Source organism: Ophidiomyces ophidiicola, assembly GCF_022830035.1.
Source record: "Ophidiomyces ophidiicola strain CBS 122913 chromosome Unknown scaffold_2, whole genome shotgun sequence".
Classification (NCBI taxonomy): Eukaryota; Fungi; Ascomycota; class Eurotiomycetes; order Onygenales; family Onygenaceae; genus Ophidiomyces; species Ophidiomyces ophidiicola.
The window spans coordinates 902,930-930,632 of NW_026054642.1; the positions used below are offsets into that span (position 1 = coordinate 902,930).

General features: G+C 48.0%; 10 protein-coding genes across 10 annotated transcripts; 3 read left to right on the forward strand and 7 right to left on the reverse strand.

Annotated features, from left to right (window-relative positions):
• Window positions 1-85: 85 nt before the first annotated feature.
• On the reverse strand, window positions 86-1,019 carry LOZ57_000919 (uncharacterized protein; the record flags this gene model as incomplete). The annotated part of the gene is made up of 3 exons (XM_049250013.1): window positions 86-282; window positions 373-465; window positions 548-1,019. The coding sequence occupies 3 exons, from the start codon at window positions 1,017-1,019 to the stop codon at window positions 86-88; spliced, it is 762 nt and encodes a 253-aa protein (XP_049111173.1).
• Window positions 1,020-1,318: 299 nt separating this feature from the next.
• Window positions 1,319-3,684, reverse strand: FAA2_2 (medium-chain fatty acid-CoA ligase faa2; the record flags this gene model as incomplete). Its single annotated transcript, XM_049250014.1, has 5 exons — window positions 1,319-1,433; window positions 1,489-3,079; window positions 3,132-3,350; window positions 3,412-3,445; window positions 3,508-3,684. 5 exons carry the CDS (start codon window positions 3,682-3,684, stop codon window positions 1,319-1,321), a joined length of 2,136 nt encoding a protein of 711 aa, XP_049111174.1.
• A 1,513-nt stretch (window positions 3,685-5,197) lies between these two features.
• On the reverse strand, window positions 5,198-6,853 carry MET15 (Homocysteine/cysteine synthase; the record flags this gene model as incomplete). The annotated part of the gene is made up of 6 exons (XM_049250015.1): window positions 5,198-5,420; window positions 5,478-6,046; window positions 6,113-6,472; window positions 6,544-6,627; window positions 6,688-6,742; window positions 6,804-6,853. 6 exons carry the CDS (start codon window positions 6,851-6,853, stop codon window positions 5,198-5,200), a joined length of 1,341 nt encoding a protein of 446 aa, XP_049111175.1.
• A 2,696-nt stretch (window positions 6,854-9,549) lies between these two features.
• On the forward strand, window positions 9,550-10,142 carry LOZ57_000922 (uncharacterized protein; the record flags this gene model as incomplete). Its single annotated transcript, XM_049250016.1, has 3 exons — window positions 9,550-9,628; window positions 9,701-9,974; window positions 10,046-10,142. The coding sequence occupies 3 exons, from the start codon at window positions 9,550-9,552 to the stop codon at window positions 10,140-10,142; spliced, it is 450 nt and encodes a 149-aa protein (XP_049111176.1).
• Window positions 10,143-10,981: 839 nt separating this feature from the next.
• On the reverse strand, window positions 10,982-15,154 carry LOZ57_000923 (uncharacterized protein; the record flags this gene model as incomplete). The annotated part of the gene is made up of 6 exons (XM_049250017.1): window positions 10,982-11,011; window positions 11,083-14,375; window positions 14,434-14,628; window positions 14,692-14,815; window positions 14,899-15,053; window positions 15,145-15,154. The coding sequence occupies 6 exons, from the start codon at window positions 15,152-15,154 to the stop codon at window positions 10,982-10,984; spliced, it is 3,807 nt and encodes a 1,268-aa protein (XP_049111177.1).
• Window positions 15,155-16,857: 1,703 nt separating this feature from the next.
• TUB1_1 (alpha-tubulin) lies at window positions 16,858-18,551 on the reverse strand (the record flags this gene model as incomplete). Its single annotated transcript, XM_049250018.1, has 7 exons — window positions 16,858-17,080; window positions 17,132-17,555; window positions 17,631-18,161; window positions 18,218-18,287; window positions 18,346-18,372; window positions 18,426-18,466; window positions 18,527-18,551. 7 exons carry the CDS (start codon window positions 18,549-18,551, stop codon window positions 16,858-16,860), a joined length of 1,341 nt encoding a protein of 446 aa, XP_049111178.1.
• Window positions 18,552-19,457: 906 nt separating this feature from the next.
• Window positions 19,458-21,128, forward strand: LOZ57_000925 (uncharacterized protein; the record flags this gene model as incomplete). Its single annotated transcript, XM_049250019.1, has 2 exons — window positions 19,458-19,955; window positions 20,004-21,128. 2 exons carry the CDS (start codon window positions 19,458-19,460, stop codon window positions 21,126-21,128), a joined length of 1,623 nt encoding a protein of 540 aa, XP_049111179.1.
• Window positions 21,129-22,072: 944 nt separating this feature from the next.
• On the reverse strand, window positions 22,073-23,572 carry LOZ57_000926 (uncharacterized protein; the record flags this gene model as incomplete). Its single annotated transcript, XM_049250020.1, has 1 exon — window positions 22,073-23,572. One exon carries the CDS (start codon window positions 23,570-23,572, stop codon window positions 22,073-22,075), a length of 1,500 nt encoding a protein of 499 aa, XP_049111180.1.
• Window positions 23,573-24,383: 811 nt separating this feature from the next.
• LOZ57_000927 (uncharacterized protein) lies at window positions 24,384-25,080 on the reverse strand (the record flags this gene model as incomplete). Its single annotated transcript, XM_049250021.1, has 3 exons — window positions 24,384-24,631; window positions 24,690-24,740; window positions 24,792-25,080. The coding sequence occupies 3 exons, from the start codon at window positions 25,078-25,080 to the stop codon at window positions 24,384-24,386; spliced, it is 588 nt and encodes a 195-aa protein (XP_049111181.1).
• Window positions 25,081-25,154: 74 nt separating this feature from the next.
• LOZ57_000928 (uncharacterized protein) lies at window positions 25,155-27,414 on the forward strand (the record flags this gene model as incomplete). The annotated part of the gene is made up of 9 exons (XM_049250022.1): window positions 25,155-25,189; window positions 25,247-25,347; window positions 25,403-25,521; window positions 25,545-25,776; window positions 26,260-26,400; window positions 26,448-26,634; window positions 26,687-26,699; window positions 26,808-27,218; window positions 27,271-27,414. 9 exons carry the CDS (start codon window positions 25,155-25,157, stop codon window positions 27,412-27,414), a joined length of 1,383 nt encoding a protein of 460 aa, XP_049111182.1.
• Between the last annotated feature and the right edge of the window lie 289 nt (window positions 27,415-27,703).

Sequence of the window (27,703 nt, forward strand, 5' to 3'; positions counted from 1 at the left end):
CGATTTCAGAAACGACAGTTGAACGCCAGGCATGCTATTTTATCGTAATAGAAAGCAATAGTACAATAATATATAGGTAATAGATTCATCTCCTCCGTGCATCGTCCGTGGTTTCCCTGGCGGTGCTTGTAGCTACTCTGGCGGCCTCCATTGGACCAGGGCTCGTCCCTGCCATCCATCCTGCCAGGTCGAAGCTTGGTTTTGGAGCACTCTTTGAACCGCTGCCAGGAAGAACACCAGCAGCACGCTGTTTCTCGAATTCCTCACGTAACTCCGGGTCCACTAAAGACGGAATAGGCGGTTAGGGCCAGGCTGAGTTTTACTATGCAGAGTGAAGGGCAGGGTGCAGAGAAGGAACGTATATGAACGTACTATTATCCATCAAATAAGGCATTCCTACGGTGACTCCAAGGGCAAAGATGGCAAGGAGAATCATTGGGTTCTTGAATAGGCTGAGGGGAGAAACTATTTGAGGAATAAGAGTCAGTATTTAGATCCAATTTGAACGTATATTCGTCCAGATTGGACCATCAGCATGGTCACTCACATCCTTCCCGTTCCTCATAAAACTCTCGCTTGGCTAGCACCTTTGCCTCAAAATTGACCAAACCCGATCCTGCACCTGCCGCCTTCTCCACGCCTTTGTTATCCCATGGATTCCCACGAAATGTCTCCCAGACTCCGATCACATTGCCATCCGCACCAACATCAACACGATACGGCGCGAACACATAATCTCGAGAGTAGATATCTAGCAAATATGACGTCCGCTCTTTCGAATCTGGGCTCGGCCGAAGATCATGGAAAGTTATGGACGAGGATCTCGATAAGGGAGCCTTGAGTAGGGCCCGTTGAGGAGAAAGCGTGGTTAGAGTGGCATGGGTTGAAGGTGGAAGCACTGCAGGGTTCGGGAGAAGGTTGGACGAGGGGATCGTAATGGTGAGTACTGAGGCGGCGGATATATGAATAAGAAGTGAGAATATCAGCAGCAGTGAGGAGCGAACATTTGAGCGCTGCATGATTCCTGCTTCGGGTAGAGAACCGGGCTGCTGTGTGCCTATCTGCTACGGATTGTTGGTCGTTTTCCTCAAGTTTCGTACATACTGCTTAAATGCTTACATAAGCGGATATCACATGTAGCTGACCAGCTGAAAAGAACTAGCTTACAGAAGCACAGCTTTGGGAAAGAGTATATAAATATGGTATTCTACAATAGGTACAGGATCGAAGGGAACATAACCTCCAAAGTTCCCTCCACAGAACATATAAAGGCCGAAGAGAAAGGGGAACGGGTATATGTAAATATGCAGCCAAGATTCTATAGCTTGGCTCTCAACGTGTTGCTGCCCTCGCCGTTTTGAGGGGCAGTGGCATAAAGCTCGTCCAAGAGCTCTCGGAATGCTTTGGCAGCCTGAGGTCTTTTGAGCTTGAGCCTATACGACAAAATTAGTCCGCAGTTTGATAGTAGACAAAGAAGAATATACATACGTTGGAGTCAAAAGGCCATTGTCAATTGAAAACGGATCCACCAGCAATGCAACATTTTTTACTCGTTCGAACCCTGAAAGTTTATGTTTCTTGCCGGCCCGATCAAGATCCTTCCTTACGGTGTCAAGAACCTTTGGATCCTTGGCAGCCTCACGCAAAGCATCCATGTCGGTGGCGTCAAAGGTCTTTTTCAGAACCTTCCCTGCGAAAGTAGCGAAAATATCCGGCTGAATACCGAAAATGGCGACAAGGTGTGTTTGGACGCTGTCTCCATGAACAAAAGATTGAGCCAGGTATGGACACGCACTTTGATAGATACCTTCGATGCGTTCAGGGGACACATACTCTCCCTGGGCGAGCTTCAAAAGGTTCTTACGGCGGTCGATGATGGTAAATCGGCCATTTTCATCCACCATGCAGACATCGCCTGTTTTGAACCATCCATCTTCGGTCATTGCCTTTGAAGTTTCCTCTGGGTTTTTATAGTATTCTCTGAAAATTGAGTTTCCGCGAAGGAGCAATTCGCCTCGTGGGTATGGTTTATCATCAACGGAATATTCCATATCTGGTAATGACAACAAGCAAGCCTCTACGACAGCACTGACACCACCACAGTGACCTGCAGTCAAGTCCTGCGGCGATTGGCACATTGCAACGGCAAAACTTTCAGTCAGTCCATAACCCTGAACGATGGTGGTAGCAAATGCAAGGCGTAAGAATTGATGAAGAGAGCTATCGAGCGGTGCGGAACCTGATACCATGTACTTCATGCGCTCAAAACCAAGTCCAGCGGCAACTTTCTTGCTCCAGATACGATCGTATAGGGCATGTGTTGCAGTCGCATTTTCAGGCTTCGCACCAACCAAATTTGCAGTCTTGGCGGAAACAACGTGTCTTGACAGAGCACCTTTGAAGCCAGGTTGTTCCACAGTTGCCGCGCGAATAGCTCCACCAAAGCGGCCATACAAACGCGGAACAGATGCCAAGATAGTTGGTTTTAGGAGTTTGAAGTCGTCGACAAGTTCTAGAATGTTTCCGTGGAAATATCCAATTCTACCACCAGCCCACAGTAACGTTTGTTCAATCATCCTTCCATAGATATGGGCTAACGGAAGATAGGAACATGAGATATCGGAGGACGTTTGGAGGATAGTCGATAAAGAGGTCGAAGCAGCAGCTACAGCGTTTGCATGGGTGAGGACAACGCCCTTTGGCAAACCAGTAGTACCGGAAGTATAGTTGATCGTAATGATATCATCCGGGCGAGGAGGATTGTACGGTCGGTTGAGAGAAACGCCGAGCTTTTCGACTTCATCTAAAGTGTAGATCGTCACGCCAGCTTCGGCGGCTATAGGGTTTAGTATATCTCGTTTTGAGTGGCCCGCTTGGTCGTTCGAATCCAAAGGATCAAGGCAGACGATGAGTTTAAGGGAGGGTAGCGAAGGCTTCAGTTTTAAGAGTGTAGGAAGATGGGGAAGCGATGCGACGACGCAGGCTAACTCCGCATTCTTAACAATAAATTCGGTGGCTTCGGGGCCCAGTGTCTCGTACAAAGAGACGGTAAATAATGATTGAGACATGCAAGCCAAATCTATGCAGGTTAGAGCGCGACTCAAACCGACACAAAGCGGGGAAATCCTTACCAGTAATCTGCCACTCTGGGCGGTTCTGGCACCAAAGTCCAACACCGAAGCTCCTGTCCTGGATACCGATACGGCGGTGCAGTTCAACCAAGCCAACGCCAACAGCTGCACGACGTTTTTGCACTGTTTCATAATCCATCCATACATAAGGACCAAAATTCTGCTTGACAGGGTCCCACGGGCGCCATCCTAGACAATGATTTTTTGGCTGACGAAGGGCTAAAAAACCGGTCAGCTCCATGTCTCGTTATCTGTCTATAAAGCTAAAATATATGCCTACCAGTGCTTTCAAACATGTCATGTCCAGTGCGGACCTATGTGTTTGTGGAAAACAGTTAGTTCAGTACTACCCTCAAGTTCGGTTTATTCAGCGTACCTTAGGATCTAGGGTCTGAAGCAACTCTCCACTCCCAATTTTCCAATGTCGATACACTTTCGATCGTCCTGGCTTTTCTGACCCGGGAATAGGAACGGCATCAGGTGTTCCTTTAGGGCCAGGTTTAGAGAACTCGAGGGCTCGAGCCTTAAAAGGCGCTTCGGGAGTTGAAAACATGGCGATGCGGCAGATCTGCGGTTCTTGTCTTCACAAGCCAAAGAGGTCAGAGATTGGCAGTCCAGGATGCAATGCAGGCGATCCCAACGCAATGAACAAGCGGGCTGCGAGAACGCCGCAATGTAAGTGCTTATGAATGTACACAGATATGAGCCACACCTTAATATCTATCTAGGAAGCGCTTTTTGAACAGCTATTCCGGCTCCCTGAGCAGCCGGTGCACGTGGGCAGAAAGCGGGCGGACGCAGAGGAGAAGTTGCAAACCAGGCTGCCAGAAGTAAAGGGAATAATACAAAGCTTCAATAAAGAGCTGTGAATAAGTAATCTAAGCAGTTGAGCAGCAAAGAATAGGAGAGGCAGCCAACAGAGAGCAACAAGAGACGGGCAAGCACAAGCAAATATGAATGAAGGCAGAGTTGGGGCGCTCGACATGTGGACAGGGAACCGCGCTGCTGCTCGGTTCAGCTTTCTCTCTGGCGCTGGAAGTCCGGGGTGCGTCTTGGCGTACACAAATAGGCGCGGTGGGCCGAACAGGGGGGATGTACCGGTCGGTATCTTTATAGCAAATTGAAGGCGGGAGATACTTTTGGCTACTCGGGACATGTTAGCCACTGCATGTGATGCGACAAGAAAGCGCACCGCGCTACTCCCCAGATTGCCTGACTAACGAAGATTTCGAGGCCGTGATTGGCTCGCGCGGCCCCCATGCATCGGCCGAGGGCGAGCTCACGTGGTTTGAGCCTCGGCACATCCGAGTCGCGCAAACCGCCGCCCGGACAACGGCCGCAGCCAACGCCAGCTGCCACGACGGTCAGCGTCTTAGTCGGGGTCTCCGAGCGTTGACGCGACGGCCCATCGAGGGCCTTGGCGCGGCTAGGGCTCCAGGGAAGCGACAGGCCTTCAAGCGGCCCGACGCGCAGAACCGGCTACAGGGGGGGGAGCTGAACACCACGGATTCTAAACCTGTCGGCCCTACCAATCTGTTGTGCAACGCTATCGGAAAGCTGTACAACCCTGGTAGGGACCTATGGCCTGAAGGAAGCAGAGAGCCAGGGACATGGCTGTATGCCGAATGGAGGTCCACTACCTCCGCACTTGGGATTCCAAGCCAAGGTCGATGGGCACGGCTTGGGTTCTTGGAATACGGAGTAGTTGCTTGGTGAAATAGTAGTGGTGTCCATGTACTCCGTAACCAGATGGCCAATTCGCAAACAATAAAGGTGTATTTATTTGGTAGTTGGCTAGTTACTCCATAAGGATGCAGCGAAAAAGGACAAAGCTATGAACCTAAAACACCTAACTTCATTCCACATGCTCAAGGCTTCGTAATGACACCGAGAAAGCGCATTGAAATATGCGCGAGAGCGATCTAAGCATCGCGAGCGATAGATAATGCCAAGAAATAAGACGCAGTTTTCCACGCGGCATAGTCTGTGAGTCTGGTTGTTCATCTTGGCGCCTTGTATACTTAAAACTACCGCTTCACGATTCCATCACACAATTCTATTGTTCATCAGTTTCGAGTACGGTCAGGAAGAGTCTTCTCATCGACGCCAGCGGCTGTACTAACAGCAAAAGACTGTTCAAAGTCGGCAATAATGTCGTCAATGTGCTCAGTGCCGACGGACAGACGGATTGCATCCTCTGTTACACCAGAAGCAACCTTCTCCTCGTCGCTCAACTGCTCGTGCGTTGTGGACCACGGGTGAATTGCAAGGGTCTTGGAGTCGCCGACACTGGAACGCCACTTATGTTAGCAACATCAAAGTGTGATGCCCAGGATATATTCTTACTTTGCAAGGTTAGAAATCAGCTTGAAGTTATCCACCACTTGACTGCCTGCAGCAGCGCCACCCTTGACACCAAATGAGAGTACTCCGCCAAAGCCGCTCTTAAGGTATTTCTTTGCGCTCTCGTGGCTGCTGTGACTTTCCAAACCGGGGTACGACACCCAGGCGACATGTTCGTTCTTCTCCAACCAACGAGCAATTCCAATAGCGTTGCTGGCATGTCGCTCGGCTCTCAAGCTCAGAGTCTCAATGCCTAGTAGGAGTTGTTGAGCGCCGAATGGGTTCAGGGCAGCGCCCAAGTCACGAAGAATTTCAACGCGGACACGAATAGCGAACGAAATAGGACCAAATGTGTCCCAAAATTTAAGGCCATGGTATCCCTCAGATGGCTCAACGAATTGTGGAAACCGCTGTGCGTGTTTTCCCCAGTCGAATCTGCCGCTGTCGACAATGATACCTCCAATGGTTGTCCCGTGGCCGCCGATCCACTTGGTAGCGCTATGTACAACGATATCGGCACCGTGCTTGATGGGCTGGCAGAAGTAACCACCAGCACCAAATGTGTTATCAACCTATAAACCTGTCAGTGTCCTCCTTTTCTTCACAAGCTTGTTTTATCTTGACTGTCAAAGACGTACAATGAAAGGAACACCCTTTTCATGAGCAACTTTCGCAATAGCTTCGAAATCAGGCACATTGTATCGCGGGTTTCCAATGGTTTCAACATACACAGCTTTCGTGCGATCATCAATAGCGGCAGCAATTTCCTCCGGGTTCTCTCCCTTCACAAACTTGGTCTTGATACCTAGGCGCGGGAGCATGACCTTGAACTGGTTGTAAGTACCACCATAAAGGTTTGTGGTGGAAACAATGTTATCGCCCTGGTGCGCCAGCGCAGCAATGGCCATAAACTGAGCCGCCTGGCCGGATGAAGCCGCAACGGCAGCAACGCCACCCTCAAGGGCTGCTATACGCTTTTCGAAAACATCGACCGTAGGCTGTTGGAGGTTGTACCAAAATTAGTTTTTGTAAGAGAAGGTTCCAGCCGTTTAGGTTTGTGAGATCTTACGTTCATGATACGGCTGTAGATGTTGCCGAATTCCTTAAGGCCGAAAAGTCTAGCGCCATGGGCAGAGTCGTTAAACGTGAAGGACTAACAGACGGCATTAGCGGCGGAGGACGACACGCCGTTTTTAACGGCATTAGAACTAACCGTCGTAGCATAGATTGGAACTGCGCGAGCATTTGTCGCCGGGTCGGGTTCCTGGCTGGGTGTCACAAAGTTAGCGGGGCGGACAGGCGGGAATGCGGGAATGTGGGGAAGCTCACCCAGCATGAAGCTGAAGAGTCTCGAATCGATGAGAAAGATCGTTCGACATTTTGGAAAAGATAGAATTTCTTTGAATATATCTAATAGTGAACGTAGTGCTCAATGCGAGGTCGTCGATGGGTCGCAAAGAGGGGGGTGGCGGGGTATGCTGCTTTTATGGGCAGCGATGCGGTACTGCAGACAAGGGTACCAGGATAGTTAAGGGAGTGACCGGATAGGTACATGCTTGAAGGTGCAGAGACCAAGGCTTATATACAGACAGAACTGCCCTCAATAATACTGAACCAGCCGATCATCGGCAGACGAACTTGGGCGTTCTAAAAAATCGGCCTGATGGCGTGATTAAAGCTAAATTTCGCCGCGAGCCAGCTTTGCGTGCGCCCTTTTTTCCCCCGCTCCTCTAGTAATTTCGAGATAGCGAGGCGATGCATTATTGCTGTCGGGCCATGGGAATTAACTGAGGAGGAGGTGTCGTGTCCAAGCGCAATTGATACACCCCGTATTGCGGTCAGGATTAGAAGAAAAAGCGAGTCACTTGCCCACCTTTTCCCCAGCAATGCCTTGGAAAGGCTGCCAGCGATTGGGAGGGCCCAAGAACGGGTAAAATGCTGTGGTTTGGTAACGTGGGTGCGACTGGACGGCGTTGCAGCTGTGATAGGTTCGAAAACACACAGCGCCCCGGAGATACTGGAGCTGATATGTCTTGCTACTGTCAGTGCCTTCGAGGGTACCCATCGTTTTAAACTGTCAAAATTGAGAGGTTCTCTGGTATCCCAATTCTTTGTTCAAACACTATAAAAGCATCTTGGGGTGTGATAGGCTGATATCTGCTAGGTTAGTCACAGTCATTTTGCTCCCTTTCTTGATATTTCTGTGATGGCAGAAATGAACAAAATAACCTCTATAATAAGACAAAGGTCAAGCCGCGCTTAGCCAGCGTCCACGCCACGCAATATGCGGGATTCGTCTCAAAGGATAAGGTGGCTCGCAGGAGGCATCGCTTTCCAACGAAGTTCCACTGGAAGAGGTCTAAAAGATCTTTAGGTAGAGCTAGCCTTTTTCTCATTTTATATTTCGTCCTGAATCAGCCTCTTTAAAGATGGGAGTAGAGCCATCCGTTGAAGGCAATCTCCAATTAGGCGTGTGCTTTTTCGGCTTCTTATCCACCTCAGATGGCAACTGGGCCTGTTGCCATGCACGAGAAGTGGGGGGGGTGGTTCCATAGGGAAAGATGGCGATGGAGCCGGAAATTCAGATTGAAGTAGGTTCTTTTTGAGTCTTGTAAAGAAGCAAAAGATTGTAGCCCTTTTCAACACTTAGGGACAATTCGAGCAGCCGTTAAGGGCTGTTTTAAATTTGGCCTGCATGTTGAAACAAACAGGGTTGATATCAAAGAAATAGAGGGGGCCAAAAACCCCCAGAATCACATCTGCCGCCACTCCGCATTTGGCTGTCTTCTGTTGCTGGTCGAGACGGCGTTTGATTTCTGCCTCCTTCCAAGCCTCTGGCCACACCCAAGGACCCGTCTTGTCCGTCTTTGGTATCCATCTCGAGCCAATGGGAGGGTAAAACGAGCCGAGCAGGAAGCGGATAGAAGCGAGGTTTGTGAGCTTAATGTGATTGAAAGCCACACACAAGAGCCATGATTTTCGGGGATTATTAATAGAAGTCTGTTCGCATGACGATCCTTGGCCGGTTAGCCGCCTGCAGGTTACCAGTAAAAACGCCGGGCAGTTGGCAGCTGAAAGTGAGCAATAGACTAGCTTGGCTGCGGAACCTTCGTATTTTGCGCAGCGCTCCTGCGGCTAGTCAACAAGCCAACCATGGATGCTCCGGGCCTGGCTCGCGGAAGAGAGTTACGTCGCGCTGGCCGGTGCGAGGGAATCCTCGTCGGCAGGCGTGCAAACCAGCCAAACAAACAGGCCATTGGGTCACGTCGTTGTGGCTGGTGGACGCGTGGCAGCCAGCTGACTCAGCAGCAGGGCGGCGTATTGGTATTGTCACCGGCTGCGTTCCATGGGCCACTCGTGCTGGGACGGGTGCGGTGGTACCGTACAGGGGCCGTAATGGGCCGCGTCCCGGCCGTACAGGAACGAAAGGTCCTTGCATGAGGTTGCTTGCGCCACAGCGCATGGACTGCGGTTTTGCAGCCTTCTCGCGAGAAGCAACGAAAGCCGAAATGAAGTGAAGGATTCGCCGGATGTGATGTGTATAGTGCTGAATCACGTATAAATAACTGCTGTCTGCTCCGCATCCTGGGCTCCTCCTGCGTTGTTGGGGCTCAGTCTACGCGCCGAATCTCATCCATCACCATTCTCCCACGTCATTGCTGGCGCTATTTTAACCTCTTCTTAGCTGCGAAACGATTGCTGCTGCGCCAAACCTTCTTCACAGGCCAGTCAAGTGACCGACGAAACTCGGGCGTTAATTAAAGGGAATTTTCCCCGTAGTATATAGCCTACCACTCTTCCTTTGTGTCGCCATTTTATTATTGTGCTTACTTGCTCGTGCTGCCTCGATACTGTGTTTGTCTCATCAGCCTGCAGCTACTATAGGTACGTTGACTTCTAGCTCTGCCGCGCAAATCCAAAGCATTTGTATCTGCAACCTCAGGCGCCCTGCCTTCACCTCCAAACGCTTCGCTGATCAATTTTATCACTCTGCGGCGCACGTTGCTAACGGGTGCTCTTCAGGCTCTTCACAAGGCATCTATCACAGACGAACAGTCTTCATCAACCAAAAACCATGAATCAAACCATCACGCTCGGCATCCGCGCCGCCCAGGCGCTTCTAGGCATCATCGTCTTGGGTCTCACAGCATACGGTAAGCGCCCTTTAATCCACTACGACACAGATGCAGGAGCCGCGCCTAACATCAGTCCTTGAATTCTTTTAGTTGCCTCTAACTTCTGGAGCCTCAGTACCTCCAACTTCATGCTTTTTAATGGCGTCTGGACCGCCTTTATCGTCGTGCCATATATGGTCCTCGCCCCGATGTTCTTCCCTGTGGCCGCCCATATTTTTGCCATCATCGCTGTCGATGCTGTTACAATGATTTTCTGGTTCGCCGGTTTCATCGCGTTGGGCGCCGATCTGCCTGGCCCCAAATTCTGCCGCTCAAGTCCTTGCCACTCCCTGCAAGCCGCCACCGTCTTTGGTGCCTTTGAATGGTAAGAACAAAGTGTGATAGGCGTTGAAGTTCTTTAGGTTCCCGTGCTGACTGTCAATCTTTTGTATATAGGATGTTATTCACTGCCACCCTCGTGTTTGCCGCTCTCCCTGTTATCCGGAACCGTGGAGGCCCGAAGCCAAACGAAGGAATCCAACCAGCCGTTTAAGGACTTGGAAACTACGAAACTATAAAAACAGTCATTTCACTTCACTACTTTATGCCCACAAATGCAAGCTATCTTTACTTGCCTATATGACCGAAAATGTCCACACATGATACCCCTTCTCATAATGTCGGCTGGTTGTTGCATTCATGATATTTCATTATTTCTTAATATCTTCCTAGCTTCAGATTACCTTATACTCTTATATTCTAATACCATCAGATGATACTTCGCTCGCTTTCTCTTTCGTATACACAAGGCCGTCTGCTTATATCTCTCTCCCTAGAAGGTATCAATATACATTTGGTGAGTTTTTGCATCTGATCATTTGTCCTTCTACGCGGCCTCAAACAAGCGGACGAGGACGAGCAGGAATCATCAAGAAACATGCTCATAATTGAAAATATACTTGTCACATGGGATCAGAACTTATGGACTCTCCATACTCCTACAGTCCAGGATATCATATTAAAAAAGCCTTATAATGTGAATGATTATTCTTGGATTTCGTCTTAAATTCGACATGTTCATCTACTCCTTATGCAGTATATTCATTTCCAATACTAATTACGTAGTGCGCCATAGAATTGTAAATCCATTGGAAAAAGTTACAGGAGGAGGATTGAACGCAGTAGGAACCGCTGAGCATATCGCCAGTAGTCTCGTATTTACAGTACGATAAAATGTTGACACGCAAAATCTTGGGATATTATCTAAATCATTAAAGTGAACTGGGAGTGGTTCTTAAGATAATTGTGTCTTTACACACACACAGAGGCTCCTTTATGCAGTCGTTATCCATCAAATGTTGTCCTCTAGAAGAGGAACAATCGTATTGTGCATCAAGATTTGGATGCCAGGAAATCAGCAGCCTATTTCATGCATTTATGTGAGTAAAGTCTTCAATCAAACACCAGAGACACCAGCAGGATTAGTAACTTACCTTGTCAAGATTATAATCAAACTTCTCCAATGCTGCCAAAGATTCATCACGAGCATAGCCCATAGAAGTCAAACGTTGTAGAATAAGATCATCCTCTCCTGATTCCGCATTCAACGCCCATCCGGGCTGTTTAGTCTGGGGCGGAGGGCTCGCTGTCGCCTTAATATTGGCTTGTGAAGGCTCCGTAAATGTGGGTGGTTCGGTAGTTTTGGTGTTTGTGCTTGCCTTTCCTGTATCGTTTTGCCCCTTGGCTTCGTCAAGAACAGAGAAAAGGGCGTCCCAGTCATGAGAAGAGGGAGGTGGTGGAGAGGTTGAAGTACTTCGCTGGGCGGCTGGCGGATTTTCCTTGGTTGTTTGTTGCGTATTCGCTGGGCTGAAGCTAAAAAAATCAGCGTTTGCGGCGCTGGGACCCGATGTGTTTTGCGAGACATTGCTGTTAGTGGCTAATTTAGATCGGGCAGCGGGAGAATCAAAAGACATATCGAAATTCGACGGGTCTTTGTTAAACGATGATTCAAAATCGTCTTCATCATCATCGTCTTCTTCGACTTCTTTTGCAGGTTTGAGGTCCAAGCCAGCGAAAGCAGCTTCAAAATCTGCGGGTGCCTTTGGAGTGGTTTTAGTGGTTACGGAAGGCTGTGGAACGCCGCTAGCGACTGGAGCTCCTGTGGATGATATGACCGAATGGGGGGCATCTCCAGCAGTGGTTGGGTCTGATCTGCCAGGAAGCAGGCTTCCGAACTCGGGGGGTGCTGCGCCAGCAGGTGGCGGCGGTACAGCCGTGTCATAAGTTGGCGGTGATGACTGGGCATTGATACCAGGTAATGGAGTAGAGTTGTCCGTTTTGGCTGGAGTTGAAGTATCTTTTTTTGATGGAGTCACAGGGGCAAAATCGTCGTCGAACCCAGTAGGGCCTTCACTATCAGTACTATCATCGTCGTCATCGTTTAGTTCCCTGATGGGTGGGAATTCAGTTGCTGCACCGCCGGTTTTTGGCTCGCTGGTAGAAGCAGCATCACCTTTTGAGTCTTTCTTCATAGCAGCGAAAGCCTCTTCAAAATCAAGGGCTTTTTGGGATCGAGAACGCTCATGTGTGCGTCCCGCGAAGAGTTCGTCAAAAGAAATGTCTTTTTTAGCAGAATCTGGAGGGGAATGTCCTGTTGGGAAAGCGCCTGGTATTGAAGAAGTGGGGAATTTCTGTGAATCTGAACGATCAAGTGATTTTATTGCTCCATCAAAAGGATTGGTATCCTCCCCTTCTTTGGGGGATACTGTTTCTTTTCCGCCCGGCGAAATGCCTTCCTGGTCGGCCTGTGAATCGCCACCAAATCTACTTGCTGGTGGAAAGGCTTTGACTGATGAAGATTCTGGGTCCAAATGGCCCTGGATAGGGAGCTCGCTGGAAGTGATCTGTCTTGATCGTGGAGGAGGCGGTGGTTGTTCAGCAGGGTCAGGCATCTGATTGAGGGCGGCAGAGGGAGATGCCGCTCCGGAAGAGGGGCCTTCACTTCGTGGCTGAGGGGAAGATGTTTCAGTCTTGAAAGTTGTTGGTGGGGGAGGAGATGCTGTAGGAGGGGAAGAAAATGCTGGACCAGACATATTATCAAATATACTCTGAGCATTATTTTGACCTTCAGGCCCAGAATGACTTGGGGTGAGTCCTTTCTCAGTGGATGCACTTGCGCTTCTTTTGAAGAATGGATTTGTTGCTTGGCTCACACTAGACGCTGCAGGGCTTGTGACATCTTCTGAGCTGGGCATGGGATTCTCAACATCAGGCGCGCCTTTATTGGAGCCAACTTCTTCTTGAATGCGGTCTCGTTCTCCTTCAACAGTGGCAAGTTGTTTTTTGTTGATTGCCGCCAGCCCCTTCTGTTGGCGAGCTTCGGATCTAAGCTTTTCGAGCTGCGGCTTAAGTTGGGTTAATTGAGCATTCGCCAGACGTATTTTTTCTTTCAAGTTTGCGTTTTCGCGCTGATCCGCTTCGAGAGCCGCGAAAACTTGATTGTACTGATTTTGTAGGTCCTGACGGCTACCATCGATCATAGCGAAATCTTGTTGTAATTGTCCGGTTTCTGCCCTTGATGCAGCCAGCCGTTCCTCCAAAGCCTTGAAGTCTTTCACTTCTTGTTCATACATGGCCCTCGCCTGACTAAGCCGAGTTTCGAAGTCTCGCTTTTGTTTATTGGTGCGTGCTAGGTCTTCCTCTGAGTTCCCACGTCGATCCTGAACATTTTGCATTTCCCTCGAGAGTGTGGTAACTTGGTTGGAAAGGTTGGCAAGTTCTGAGGTCTCCTGCGTCAACTTCTGGCTTTCTTCCGGATCAGTATCACCGAGAAGGTCGTCCGAGGGGGGGACTGGGGAACGCGGCTGGGCACCAATGTTCGATAATCCTGTGGTTTGAGGTGCCAAACTCTGACCAAATGAAGACGATGGAACAAAAGGTTTGAATGTATTAGATGGTGGTGCACGTGTGGGAGATGACGGGACCTGAAAAGAAGGATTTGATCCGCCTGTTGACTGAGATGTTTGGATGGGCGATGTGAATACGTCAAGTCCGAAAAGATCTTCAGTGGCAGATCTAGCTCCAGTGATTTGCGGCTGTATTGTTCTGGGAGGCGGAGCAGATTGCCGGCGCATGCTTGGAGGTATCAATGCTGGCGGAAGAGCTTGAGGTAGAGCTTCCCTGGTAGCCCTCTGTTGTCTAACCAAATACATTGCGACTGCAAACTCCTCTCGGCTCAGCTGGCCATCCGAGTCAATATCAGCTAAGTCCCAAATCTGTGCCAAAACTTCTTCTGACAATTGAGCGTTTGCAAAAAAGCCAACGGCATCGTCTCCACTTAGGTAACCAGCTTTCTGCCTGTCGATCGTGGAAAATATCGAATCAAAATGGGCTTTTTCTTGTGCCGTGATAAGCCAATCGCTCCCAGTCATATGACTAGATACGGGTCTTATTGGTGGACGACTGAGAGGGCTTTGTGTCCTATTGGGCCCAGGGCCGCTGAATTGTTTTGGTATAGCTGGCACGGGCGGTACATCCGGGGCCGGGCGTGAGCCGCTAGGCGTGCGCACACTTCCCCGTCGGCCAGCTGCATCAAATAATCCCGGGGGTAAAGTTTGCGGTAAATTGCGTAGGGTACCCGTCTTGGACGCTGTTAAGAGGTGCATGGCGACGATGAACTCGGTAGCGTCTAAAGCACCCCGTTGTTTTGTATCTGCTAGATTCCATATACGTCCAAGAACTTCATTTGGGAGCCGCGCGCGCTCAAAAATTTGTTTTGCCGTCTCACCTAGATTTATCACGTTAGAAGTGTTGGTTCTAAATGGAGCTCATTGGCTATTATATACCGGAAATAAGTCCATTCTGGGTCTCTGATCTCTCAAAAAGCGAAAGGAATTTAGCAGTATCTTCTGGGTTCAATGGCGGTACCCTAGCTGGACCAGGACCAGGCGGAGGGCTGGCGGTCGGTATAGGCGGCGTTCCAGGAAGGCCGGTTTGTGTAACATCCAGTGTGATACCTGTAAACTTCGGCAATGGACCAGCTAGCAAGGCACAGCCAAGAAATCAGCGCCGAAATACCAATAAAAGAAGAAAAAAAACCTTACGCTGATATGCCAACTCTTCAGATGGGGAACGGCCTGCTTGAGCATGGCCAATCAACCGCAAAACGATACCAAATCCCGACGGTGTCAAAAGCCCGCGATTCTGCTTATCTGCGATTTGCCATATCTAGAAACGGAAATTCGTCTGTCAAAATCCAATTCGAGACATGGATAACCCGCATCTTGCTTAAGAGTGGGAACCCCCCTTACCAGACCAAGCGTTTCCGCGGGTAGATTCGTCTTTTCGAAGAAGGAAACGGCGACTTCTCCAGTAACAACGCCCAGGTTTGTCTTGTCAGCGGCCTGGAACAACTGATAAAACACCCGCTTCTCTTCGGCCGTCAGGTTGAGGTTTGGATGTGATACTATAATAGACGCACGACTTAGCAACAGGCCTTGCAGGAGCTTCGAAGACAAAGAAAATTGGAGAAAGTAAAACTAGAGAAGAGTTCTCACCGTCGGCCATGACTATATATCCCCCTCTGGGATGATAGATCCCTGAATGTCCTTTGCGCGCGGCAATACGTATACCACTTTCGGCAGCTTGTTATTAGAGAGACAAAGTAAGTAGCAAAACAAAGCTTTTTACGTGGAAGCAGAAACAGCCACGCAAAAGTCTTTGAAAGTCAAGAGCGGTAGAATAATGGCGTCCTTCGGTGATGGGGCTTCACGAAACGGCTGTTTGCTCTGCCTGATCTTTGTCAGGAGGTCCCCAATGGCTTAAGCCAAATCGGCGGTGCATGCTGGGATGTGGCTGCGTCCAATCAAAATACCCCAGTTGTGGCTTTATGCCAAGAGTATACTAAGGCAACTAGCTTGGTATTATATAATCCATTCCGACGTCATGGCTGGTCCTGCAACGGTTGCAAACAGCAAACGTTGTCAACATCAACAAACGCTTCTGGATCTGCAGCTGCTTAGAGACAACCGGAGCCGAGTTGTCTTATGAATATATTGATATCTACACTAACTCAGAGCTGCAAATTTCTCCCAAAAACCTACTGATCCATCCCCCATATCTCTTTACTCCGTCCGAGCGATAAGAACCTGTAGTCTGATTGACGGTCGTTGAGGACCACCGGCCAAAAATGCATAGAATTAAGCAGGACTTTCGGGTTTATGAGGCTGTTAGGAGAGAATGCGATATATATCGCCCAGTACAGAATCTCGAGAATATAGGTTCCTTACGGAGTACGGTTCCAGTCAACACCACTGCCTACTACAGCTTTTCATGGCATCGCTTGGTCTTTACGAATGGTTATCAGAGAAAGACAGCAAGTGCATATTATTACTCATTGCCAGGCTCAAAACAATTAGTTTAGCCTCCTTAGACTCGTGAGTCTCCCTGGTTCCTGATGTGGCCATCAGTAGATTATTCGAAGCTGTGTGGATTCCGAAATCTTCTTCCCATACAGAGTATCTAAATTGAGATGTCTCTAATACACCCGTGATGGGTTCTATCCGCTCAATATGCCGTACAGAGTAATTTAATGCCGGATGGAAATAATAACATTTTGAAAAGCCATTGTCTCTGAAAAACATAATAGCCTAAAATGGATTAAATTTAGTATTTACATGTTTCAAAAAGTATACTCCGTATACCTACCTCAATTGTGGACCTGTTGATCCAACCCATAGTCCACTATTTAGGACTCATTTGTGGGAAAATACAACAGCACCGACAGCCTACATCTAATAAGGCGTTCACCTTTCTAGCTGAATGGCTAAGTCGGCTGATATCATTTCGTCCCCCCCTTAAAATTACCATGCCACTTTCAGGCTACCAAGATCTTATTTCAACTAAGCTTTGGCTCTCTTATCACTCTATGACATCTTAGACATGTGAAAAGCAAGTGATATGGCTGAGCAGACCTCGAAACCTTAGATTTGCATTTGTGAATCTGATCTTCTATATGCTACTCTTGACGGGAAATCCAGGCTTGAAGCAAACAAAATAGTTCGCAGGCAGAGAAATTATCATACTCAGAACATTGAACGAATAAATTCGAAGTTTTTTGCTACAACGCTTTTATAAAGGCTTGGTAGGTGCTTGATTAAAATGTTAATGAAGGGAGAAGGGTTAGCAGGTGCTCATGGGCATATTAGAAACTGCTTGACAAAAGATTTAGTGTTAAAAAGAATAAAACTGAACAGAACCATTGGCAGGTGTCAGTATTCTTCTTCCGGTCTATCTTCCGGAGAATCCCTGGCAACTTCATCATAGTCGCGCTCAAGAGCAGCAAGGTCCTCACGAGCTTCGGTGAATTCACCTTCTTCCATGCCCTCGCCCACATACCAGTGGACGAAAGCACGTTTAGAGAACATAAGGTCAAACTTGTGAGCCAAGGCTGACCATGCTTCACTGATGGCAGTGGTATTAGATAGCATGCAGCTATATCCTATCAGCATGGTATCATTGATCGCAAGCTCTGGAGACACTTACATAGCACGGCTAACCTTAGCAAGATCTCCGTTAGGAACCATTTGTGGCGGCTGGTTGCAAATGCCAATCTTAAAGCCAGTGGGGCACCAGTCGACAAACTGGACAGTGCGTTTTGTCTTTAAAGTTGCGACGGAGGCGTGCACATCTTTGGGAACGACATCTCCTCGGTAGAGCAAACATGTAGCCATATACTTACCACTTCGAGGGTCGCATTTCACCATTTGAGTAGAAGGCTCAAAGCAGGCCATTGTTATTTCATGTACTGAATTTGCTTCGTGGGCAGCTTTGGCCGCCGAGACTATTGGCGCATATGATATCAAGGGGAAATGGATTCGAGGGTACGGTACCAAGTTGGTTTGGAATTCAGCAAGATCGACGTTCAACAAACCGCTAAATCGGAGAGAGGCAGTCACGGAAGAGACAACTATATTCAATCTGTATTGGTAACGCGAGTCTGCAAGCTAGAGTCCTAGGGATTGGGGCTTGTTATTTCACGGACCTTGTGCAATCAAACGATTCAAATTTTCATAGCTTGGTCTTTCCACACCCAGGCTCCGGCGGCAAATATCATAGATGGCTTCATTGTCAACCATAAAGCTGCAGTCAGAGTTCTCCAAAGTTGTGTGGGTGGTAAGAATTGAGTTATATGGCTCGACAACCGAGGTCGCATTCTGGGGGGCGGGATACACACAAAACTCGAGTTTTGTCTTCTTTGCATAATCCACAGCTAATCGTTCCATCAGGAGAGCACCGAAGCCGGAGCCGGTGCCGCCCCCGAAGGAATGAAAAATCAAAAACCCCTGTAACCCACCACAGTTATCTGCGACTCGGCGTACTTTGTCTACGACTCGGTCAATCATCTCTTTACCAACAGTGTAATGCCCACGAGCGTAGTTATTTGAAGCATCTTCCTTCCCCGTGATCATCTGCTCCGGATGGAAGAGGCTGCGATAGGGGCCTGTGCGAACTTCGTCGACAACATTGGGCTCAAGGTCACAGTATATCGTTTGAGGGACGTATTTTCCTTGTCCTAGAATACAGCCATTCGCTTAGTGATTGCAGTCGAGAAACGCGATGGGCGCGTACCTGTTTCGGCGAAGAATGTCTGGAAGCTATGGTCTGAGTTGTCGTGCCCTTCAACCAAGTATCCATCTGGCTTCAAGTAAACCGTTCAGTGCGTGTGTTACAAAGTAAATTGCTCTCAATTGACTGACCTTAATTCCATGTTCAAGACAATATAGCTAGGTCGGGGATGTCAGAAAACCATAAATTTGAAGTGCGGGTACACCCATACCTCCCAGCAAGCATTGGCCATCTGGCAGCCAGCCTGGCCGACTATGCAACAACATCTCAGTTAGCATCTCCGGGCGAATGTACGGTGAGTGGGAGGCGTACTATTCAAACTGATGACTTCTCTCATGACGGGCAACCAAATAAGACAACGGCGTGCACTAAAAATGGACCAGATACCAGATCAGAGGATTCTAGAAAACGTCGGCGAAATTTGTCTAGCGAAAAGGGTTCAGAGAGGGTCCGCGTGGAGAAGAAACGGTTTTATATTTCGAAGGTTCAGGAAAAACAAACGGCGCGACATGACCAGCTAGCTGTTCGTCGCCTGAGGTGACAGGGGCGTCTTTCGGCCCAACAACCGCCGGCTCAACGCGCCTCCGCCCGCCAAGCGACGAACTATGTAGAGACGGCAAGCCACGCCTTGTTCTCGCCTGTTGCGGCGACGACAGCTGGCCCACGCAAGAGAGCTGCACTGCCAACACGCTTCACGAGAGGCAGACCAGTACTCCGTACCCAGCCGGCCATCTCCGCAGCCGAAGATATTTGGCGATTCCAGCGACTGTTTGTTCATGTTGTGCCTGTTCGGTACGGAAACTACCGTCTCCCTCCGCGCGCCGCCAATCATCTGGGTTAGTTACGCGTTACAGGGTCACTGACAACCATCTATATCTAGAAGCTTTCGGGGCCCAATGCTTAAAAAACTTGATGATAACAATCTACATTTCCAGTGAGCTCAAATTACTTCTCAGTCAGCTAGGCTACCATACCCTACCATTCAGTTACCAGTGGCTACTAGTGCCAGTGCTTGGAATTACCAGAAAGGCTACCCGGCCACCCAGCGACCCTGTACCCCCTAGTCATAATTTACTAGGTACAGAGTACTCTGTAGTGAACTACATATGTTGTTAATCTTAGCTGGCTAACTGATGTTAATTATCTGCTGGTAATGACCTGGCAGCTTTTTGACCTTATTACCTTACCCTACCATCACAAACGTCTCAATTTTATTATCATTTTTTTCTGAGGCTCAGAAACTATGGGTGAAGACATAGGGATGGAGCCTGAGCTATACCCATGTGTTCCTACCCATTCCCTTCCCCTATTAAACGGGAAAACGACGTTTGTGGATGCTCTTGAAGAGGAGGAGAATATGTTGGTTCGCCTGAGCTATCCCAAACAGCGATTCGATTTCTTTGTTTTAATCGTACATCATGAGAAAGACTTTCAGGATGTCATTGCGAACCATCTAGGATTGACAGGCGATGAAACCTGTCGACTGGGTGAGGTTTCTGAATGGAGGCATGGCAGTTTCAATGTGTGCGTGCCAGTATATGTTGAAAACTGGAAAACGCATCCTGGAAAACGACTGATATTGAGGATCCCTCTTCCATATAAAGCTGGCGAACTGACCTATCCTGGAAATGTAGATGAGAAGATACGCACAGAAGCGGCTACATTTCTTTGGATTCAGGATCATTGCCGCGATATTCCGATTCCATCTTTATGGGGGTTCGGCTGCCCAGGTGGCCAAAGTGTTAGTGTACGCCATTTACCTCATTTTGAAATATACTAAATTGTGTAGTTTATGAGGCTTGAATATGCATCTTTTGTTGAAAAAGCGAAATGGTACTTTCGACGGGTTCTATCAACGTTGTTCGGATTACCTATTCCTTGCCGATATATATGCAAGACTCGTTCAGTGATATTAGACCAAGGTTACATGATTATGGATTACATTGAACCAACAGAAGCAAGAATGTTGTCCGATACCTGGCCTGATCTCCGCCTTAACCATACCCTGAGAACCAATCTTTTTCGGGGCCTTTCTCGGATCATTCTCTCTTTAAGCCAAATCCAACTACCCAAAATAGGCTCTTGGACAATCAATGATCAAGGTTTTCTGACACTGACGAACCGGCCTCTGCTTCATAAATTTCACGCTTTAGAAAACGAAGCCATCGAAACGTTAATTCCAAGAGACCTCACATATGCGACTTCAGACACATTCTATTCGGATATTTTGGCCTGCCACGATAGCCGCATTTATAATCAACCAAATAGCATTCTTGATGAAAAAGATGGCCTTGGACAGATGGCCAATCTTTTTTGCATGCGCGGTCTACTTTCTCATTTCACCAGCCGCCGTTTGAGAAGCGGCCCTTTCGCTTTCAGCCTCACTGACCTGCATGGCCCGAACATATTTGTGGACGATGATTGGAATATCAAATACATTATTGACCTCGAGTGGGCCTGCTCTCTCCCAGTTGAGATGCTTGCCCCTCCGCACTGGATCACGGATTGTGGTGTGGATCAGCTTGAGGGAGACACACTTGAAACGTATGCAAATGCACACGCGGAGTTCACAAAGGTATTTGAAGAAGAAGAGCAGAAATGCTCTCCTTTCTGTGGAAGCAAAACCTACCGTACTGATATTATGAGGAGCAATTGGACCTCCGGAGCCTTTTGGTACTTTCATGCGTTGAACAGCCTAAAAGGGTGCTTTAACTTATTCCAGCAACACATACAGCCGAGGTTCAACCAAGATGTTAATTACGATGGCTTTAGTCAGGAAGTTTTCTGTTACTGGGCTCCTAACGCAAAGCAAGTTATTGCCACAAAACTTGACGACAAAACGAAATATGAGCAAGGGCTACAGCAGCTATTCGATGAACAGATTAAAAATCCAAGTGTGGGTAATCAGGATTGAGCCAGCTGATCGCTTGAGCCCTTTACTCCATATATACAATATACTCAATATACTCTAAATTGGCGTTTGAACCCAGAAGTATCACCCGGTTTCAAGCTTTTCTCAGAAAGAAATCATTATAAAGCTCTTTTAAAAACACCAACGCCAATATGGTGAGCGACGGCTCAAAGGGTCTCCAGATTCCCAGAGCACTGCCAGCTTCAACATCAGCAAGAGACTGCGATTGAATGCTAATATTAAACTAAATGAACGTCAACAATAGGAGTAGGTTTTTGAAAAAATACTTTGAAAAGTACCTGAAGAAATAGACATTTTACGTCATAAAGGATAAATCTCACTGATGGGGAAGGGTTCATAGGTCGAAATTCCGAAAATAATACTATCTAAACCGTTGGATATTTATTTGTTTTTTTAACTTTAGGGTACAAGTATTCAAAATTAAAGTTGATGGTTTTTAGAAGTGTGGCGTTTCTGAAGCTTTTTTGAGTGAAAAACTGGTCTTCCTACAATAGCAGAGTATTGGAACAAGGGGTGTGGTCTCAATATCCCTTTATAGAGGGAAAAAAACATATAACAGCCGGGATTCGCTGGTGGTCACCCACCCAACTACTAGCCGGCCGGCAAGTGGCTGAAGCACGGCCAATTCCTTGGTGGTGGCATCCAGGGTGAGTTAGAGCGTGAGGCTGCTTTAATGATCACCCGGTCTTGGTGATCCAAGGGCGATTTTGGGTGAGCAGGGGAGAGTGGAGGGTGAGCAGCCAATGGAAACATCGTGCTTTGAGCATCGCCTGAAGACTAGCGGTCGCCTCATGCAAGTGTGGGCAAAGATACCACTTGTTGCTGGAAGAAAGAGCTTATATTCTCCAAGTTGCAGAGGCAGCCATTAAGTGCTTTCTCTAAATGTTCTTCATCATCCATGCTGTGGATTATCTCTTCCAGAACAATCACACAAGCATGGAGACACTAGCTGCGGAACGAGAGCGGAACGGGACGGCCCGTATGCCTCCTGTAATTTTGTGGAGTTTAGCAATATCCTGTCTCCACTTTGATCTCCTCGCCTGAAACCACTTCCCCATGTACTCCGTAGAGAGAACAAAAAGCCCTCTTCTAAACATAGCAACATAGACAAACTCAGGAGAGGTCCAATGAAAGTATATCACTGGATTATTTGAAACTATGTACAATAAGCGCAAAAGCAGGTGTGAACAGATCATGTTACGGTCATTTTGGAGTCTAGGGGCCTTATCGCTAGTTGTATGGCTGGCGACATCGCCGGTCACAGCAAAAGATTCGCTCACACGGATCCTCGGCCTTCTGAGCTTCCCGTGATCTTCTTCCCGTTCAACTGGGATGGCGAAGCTCCATTGAGCATCATGATACACGCCAGATTCAGTTGACCCATCAGATTCATCCAAGACAGGCGTTAACTCAGAAAGCGGCTGGTGCTGAGAGAAAGAATCTTGTGAGCATGCCTGGGAGAGCCTCTCATTTGCTGCTTGAATGAATTTGTCTCTTGTTTCCTTTGCCCAATCTCGAGCATTTCGGTATGCAGAAGCACCTTGCCGAAAGCCCTCTTGGTTGCCAGTCATGGCCCATGTATTGACCTGGGTCATGATATACTCAGGCCGAGTCTCACCGTCTTCAGGCCGGGTGATATGGGTAGTGTACATCTTTAGTTGACCACCATGGTAAGTTGATGTAAGAGTGTACGCATTATTATTGTAGATTGGTTCTTGCCGGTAAGATTGTAAGGAATGCATACCCCGGGCACCCAATGCATCATCATAACATGCCTGCCATGTAGCTACAGCAAGAGATCCATCAGGGCCCTTTGCCTCCAAAAACAAGTTTGGTGCCATTGGAAGGTGATCTTGTGTTGATGGGATGATATAATGACCAAGATCTTTCCGGATTTGACGATCAAGCTGCTCAGGGCGCGCGCCATAGAAATAATCTGGCTTGGCTGATGCTAAAGTCCCATCAGTCAAGGAAGCAAGATTCCCAAATGGGTAATCACCCCCAACACACTTAGGGTCATCAATTTCACCCTCAAGAATTGGAATAACAGAAGTGGTGACTGGTCTCTCCTTAGATGCATTTATATCTGCCCGCTTGAACTTTTTGAAATCCCCATCAGAGAATTCCGATGGCGAAAGGGAAGGTCGCGGTTGAGCCAATCTTTCAACTATCTCGTCAAAATTATTCGGTTGAGAAGGAACATTGCCGTCAGGAAATTCGTAGCCATCGGGATAAACGCCATGATCAATTAAATTTTGTTGAAAGTTCCGACTATAGGCTGAAGCGCTTGACGTGTTTGTTGTTGTTCTCTTGCCTTTGGAGGTTGACGACGGAGGAGATTCTGCACCACGCTTCCTACGTCGGGAACGGGACGTACTAGACGACATGGGTTGGTTAAAAGGGTCGCTGGGCATGGGATACTGCATTGAGTGTCAGTGCCAGAACATGACAGCATGAGTTAATCTGTACGTTTCGAAGGTCAGAAAGATCAGGGCCTCCCAGCCTAGCAAACCTCTTTAATCCCTTTTGACAATTGAGCGGGCAAGCAAGGATGAATTCAGGAGCGGACAGAAACGATCCACAGCGAGTCTTTGTTGTGGCTTGGAGCCGAGGTCTGCGGTTTGGAGGCGCTTGGGAATAGATGTTTCTTCGATCCAATTCTCTTAATGCGTTTTTTGTGAACCAAATTTTCGACAGAGCATCCCAATACGCAGGTGCAGACGCGTTTAACTTTCTCCTTTTTGGCTGGCGTTGCGAGGCGGCGGGAGGTGAATCAGGGTGCTGACGCTTGTTGGAAACACAGAAGTTTTCCAAATGCATATACACAACAAACTGCAGTTTACTTGCTTTGCATCTTCCTAAACACTGAGTCTCTGCCTCTGCCTCCCTAGCGCCTACCTTCTGAACACTTGCAAAAATAAAGCCTCGGCTGCGTTGATAATGGCCAGAGCAGTCACAAAGATCAGAATACCGATGTCTACCGACAGTATGATATTGGAGGGAATCAAGAATGAAGTATGTATTTTAGAAAGCCAGTTGCGCAATACAGGTTGCGATGATTGTGAATCCTTAATATGGTCTCCATCGCCAAAGGCAACCCAAGTTGACATTGTCCATAGCCAAGGCGCAATCCGCATATTTGAGAACGGCGACGACTTGTACGTTGACGGAGTTGAGACAGAAGACGCAGGGTACATGGTGATAATTCCGTGGAACACTAGCTGGTGGTTTAGAGTCTCAGGCTCGCTTCGTGTCGGATATGCCGCAGGTAAAAGCATCGTGCAGTGAGCTCTGATCAGATAACCTTTGGGCAGCCGATGATAAACTGATTACGAGCTCATTCGACACGGGTATTGTGATAAATGACGGAGTGTACGGGTTATACGTTTCGGTCAAGCGGATTTTGCCAGAAATCTGGTTTGGCATCGTTGCGATCATTTGAAGGTCTTCAACTGCCAGTTCGTAGACGTCTCCCGTCAAAAAAACTACTCTTATGTGTTAGCCATCTTGTTACGTCGATTTGTACGGTGTATTGTACGGTACCTTCTCCCCCTTGGTGGTGGGATACTTGCAAATTCGATACAAGGTTAGTGACTTAGGAATCAAATTATATGAAACTCGAATTGAGAAACGGAAAACACGTACTTGCAGGTGAAGTATTCTCACTGGAGACCAAAGCCTGGTTCTCTTGCGTAGCAGGCGCCCCCGGCTTAACTCTACCTTTGGCATAACTTCTTGCGATACCTTTTAAAACACTGGTTTCTGTAGTCTCCAGGATTTCCTTGAGCCTGTGTGGTAGGTAGACGCGTATACTTTCTCTATTACTGAGTATTGCCGATGGTCCAAGTCCGGCAACGCAGAGAAGTACTCCCACATCACCAGCGATTTCCTGAGCGGAAGAGTTTGCACGTCTCTTTGTTGAAGCGGTGCGCATTGCCGCTGCATCTGAGCCTGAGGCAGAAGCCTCAACATCTGAACCAAGCAAGCCGCCCACTCCCAAGTCTAAAGATGTTCCAATTGGGTCTATACCCGATTTCAAGCGGGTTGAGGAAATGTACGTCCTGAATTTGATATTTTTTACCAGACTGACCGATTTGCAGCTGGGATAAGGCAACGTCAAAGTTTAAGACAAGAGAAGCAGTGGTAGAGAAGGGCATTGACGAGCTTGATCAGTACGCCTTCGTTGTCAGAACCCGAGCCGGTGAGTGGCTACCCGGATTCTATCATGTTTGTAAACTCACTAACCAGCGTAACAGACATGCCTTCCTTGAAGCAAAGTGTTACTGTTCGCGTTAATTCGGATTTCATTCGGAAAGCCCTACGCCATGTTATGGGCGTTGCGAAAGCCATTGGCTTGCAGGAAGATAAGCCTATTGTATGTTTTGCATAGTGGCCCAGGCAGTAACCAACCAAGCACAGATTGATCAGAAGCTCCTGTATAATTTTCTCCCTGACCTCAAGAGATATGAGGCGAAAGCAGCGGGTGCCTTCGAAGACGAGCTAAAACACATATCTCTGTTTGTCAATTTTATCGCTCACACATATCAGCCAGTGACCCAACAGCTCCTGCCGCAACTAAAAGCTGGGCAAATTGCTTGGGACTTGCTTGGGACTGTCATGAAGCCTGGATGTATCCTATATGCCACATTCTTCGGGACAGGGAAGCCTCGTTGTGTGGTGTTGAATACTGTTGAACAGAAAAAAAACACACAGGTGTTGAGTATTATGAACTCAACTGCAGCTATATTGACTGTGACAGAAAATTACTGGGAAGATCTGGTATTCACCTGATAGTTGAAAAATTTTCAGATCTGCGCGCCATCCATACACTGCCGGTATTTCTGCTCGAATACCACCCCCAACACACGAGAGTAAGGCAAAACCTTATCGAATGCGGGAAGAAATCCTGCGAATTGGTGGGAATGCACATCCAGCATTGCCATGGGACGGCCTTTTTCATGCACAAAGGGGAGCCTGTGCAGGTAAAGGTCAATGACCGTATCGGCATCGATGCGGCATTCTTCTATGAAATGAACCCGAACTACTACCCCCCGCGCGTTGAGACGTCGAGCCCGATGAGGTCTGACACATGGAGATATTTGGTTCGACTTAGATGAACTTGAGAATAAGCAGCGGATGGAAGAGAAAGAGCAATTCAGGAGAGCTGATGCCGATGACTCCAGCATGACTGATGACGATTATTTGATATGCTGTCCCTCGATTCCGGCCTTTAGTTTCAGTGATAATGCTTTCTGTAAGCCCTTCTGCCTGTCTTTCTAGCAACCACTGACATTGTCTCAGACGAGGTTGTTGTCGATGACACCCGCAATATCGAGTGGTCACCAAGTCTTTTCAAGAGCTTGACTAGTTCTGACGATCAGAAACTCCTTCTCATGGCACTCATGAGGACCCAGTTGGGGATTGTCCCCTCTCTCCCATTTGACGACCTTGTCACAGGCAAAGGGAAGGGCTTAAATGTGCTTCTACTGTAGGTCCTTTCTTCATAATCCCTGGTGTGTCACTCATGCTAACTGACTCAGTGGCCCACCGGGCGTGGGCAAAACTCTGACTGCCAAGGCCATGTCCGAGCATTTTCAGCGGCCACTTCACTCGATAAGCTCAGGTTTCATTGACAGCCTGCAATTCCGGCTAATCCATTAGATATCTGCTGCCCAACTGGAAGTGGAACCAGATAGACTCGATGACAATCTCACTCACATATTTCAAATTGCTAAGCGGTTTGACGCCCTCCTTTTACTGGATAAAGCTGATGTCTTCCTCGAACGTCGGGCGTCTATCAATGCCTCCAAGGACGCTACTGTTACGATATTCCTTCGCAAGCTGGAGTATTTCCAGGGAATTTTCTTTCTCACGACGAACAGGGACGCGGAGCTTGATGAGGCAATCCTTAGCAGGATTCATCTGAAACTCAAATACGAAGCGCTGAACCAACGTCAACGGAAGGACATATGGGCGAGGTTTGCCACCCGAGTACGTACACATCAAGGGCCGGTGATGGTGAGCGACACCGATTTGGATCGCCTCGCGATTCTAGACCTCAACGGGCGGGAGGTAAGTCTCTATTGTAACCATCTCGTTCAAGTACTTCCGCTAAGACAGCGAGCCGGATCAAAAACATAATGTCCATTCACACGCACTCGCAACAGATGATGGTAGTCACGTTAATTATAGGTATATCAAGCAGGCCTCGATCTCAAATGAGGATCATTCTCGGGAGTTTAATCGTGTCAGCGGCATGTACATCTAATGTGTATTGTAGGGTTTCGGGATTTTTCTTTATTCCCCTATTCTTTCATATCCGTACAGCGACAGCTGGTTCTGCGCCGAAGTGGCCTTGGTATATATATATATAGATATATCAGACTGGCCTACGGAGTAAATTGACCTTTCATTTGAAAATCATCACGTGAGGAAGCGTCTGGCCAGTCATCAAACAAGCTCAAAAAAAAACATACAACAGCCGGGATTCGCTGGTGGTCACCCACCCAACTACTAGCCGGCCGGCAAGTGGCTTAAGTACGGCTGAGCGGACGGGA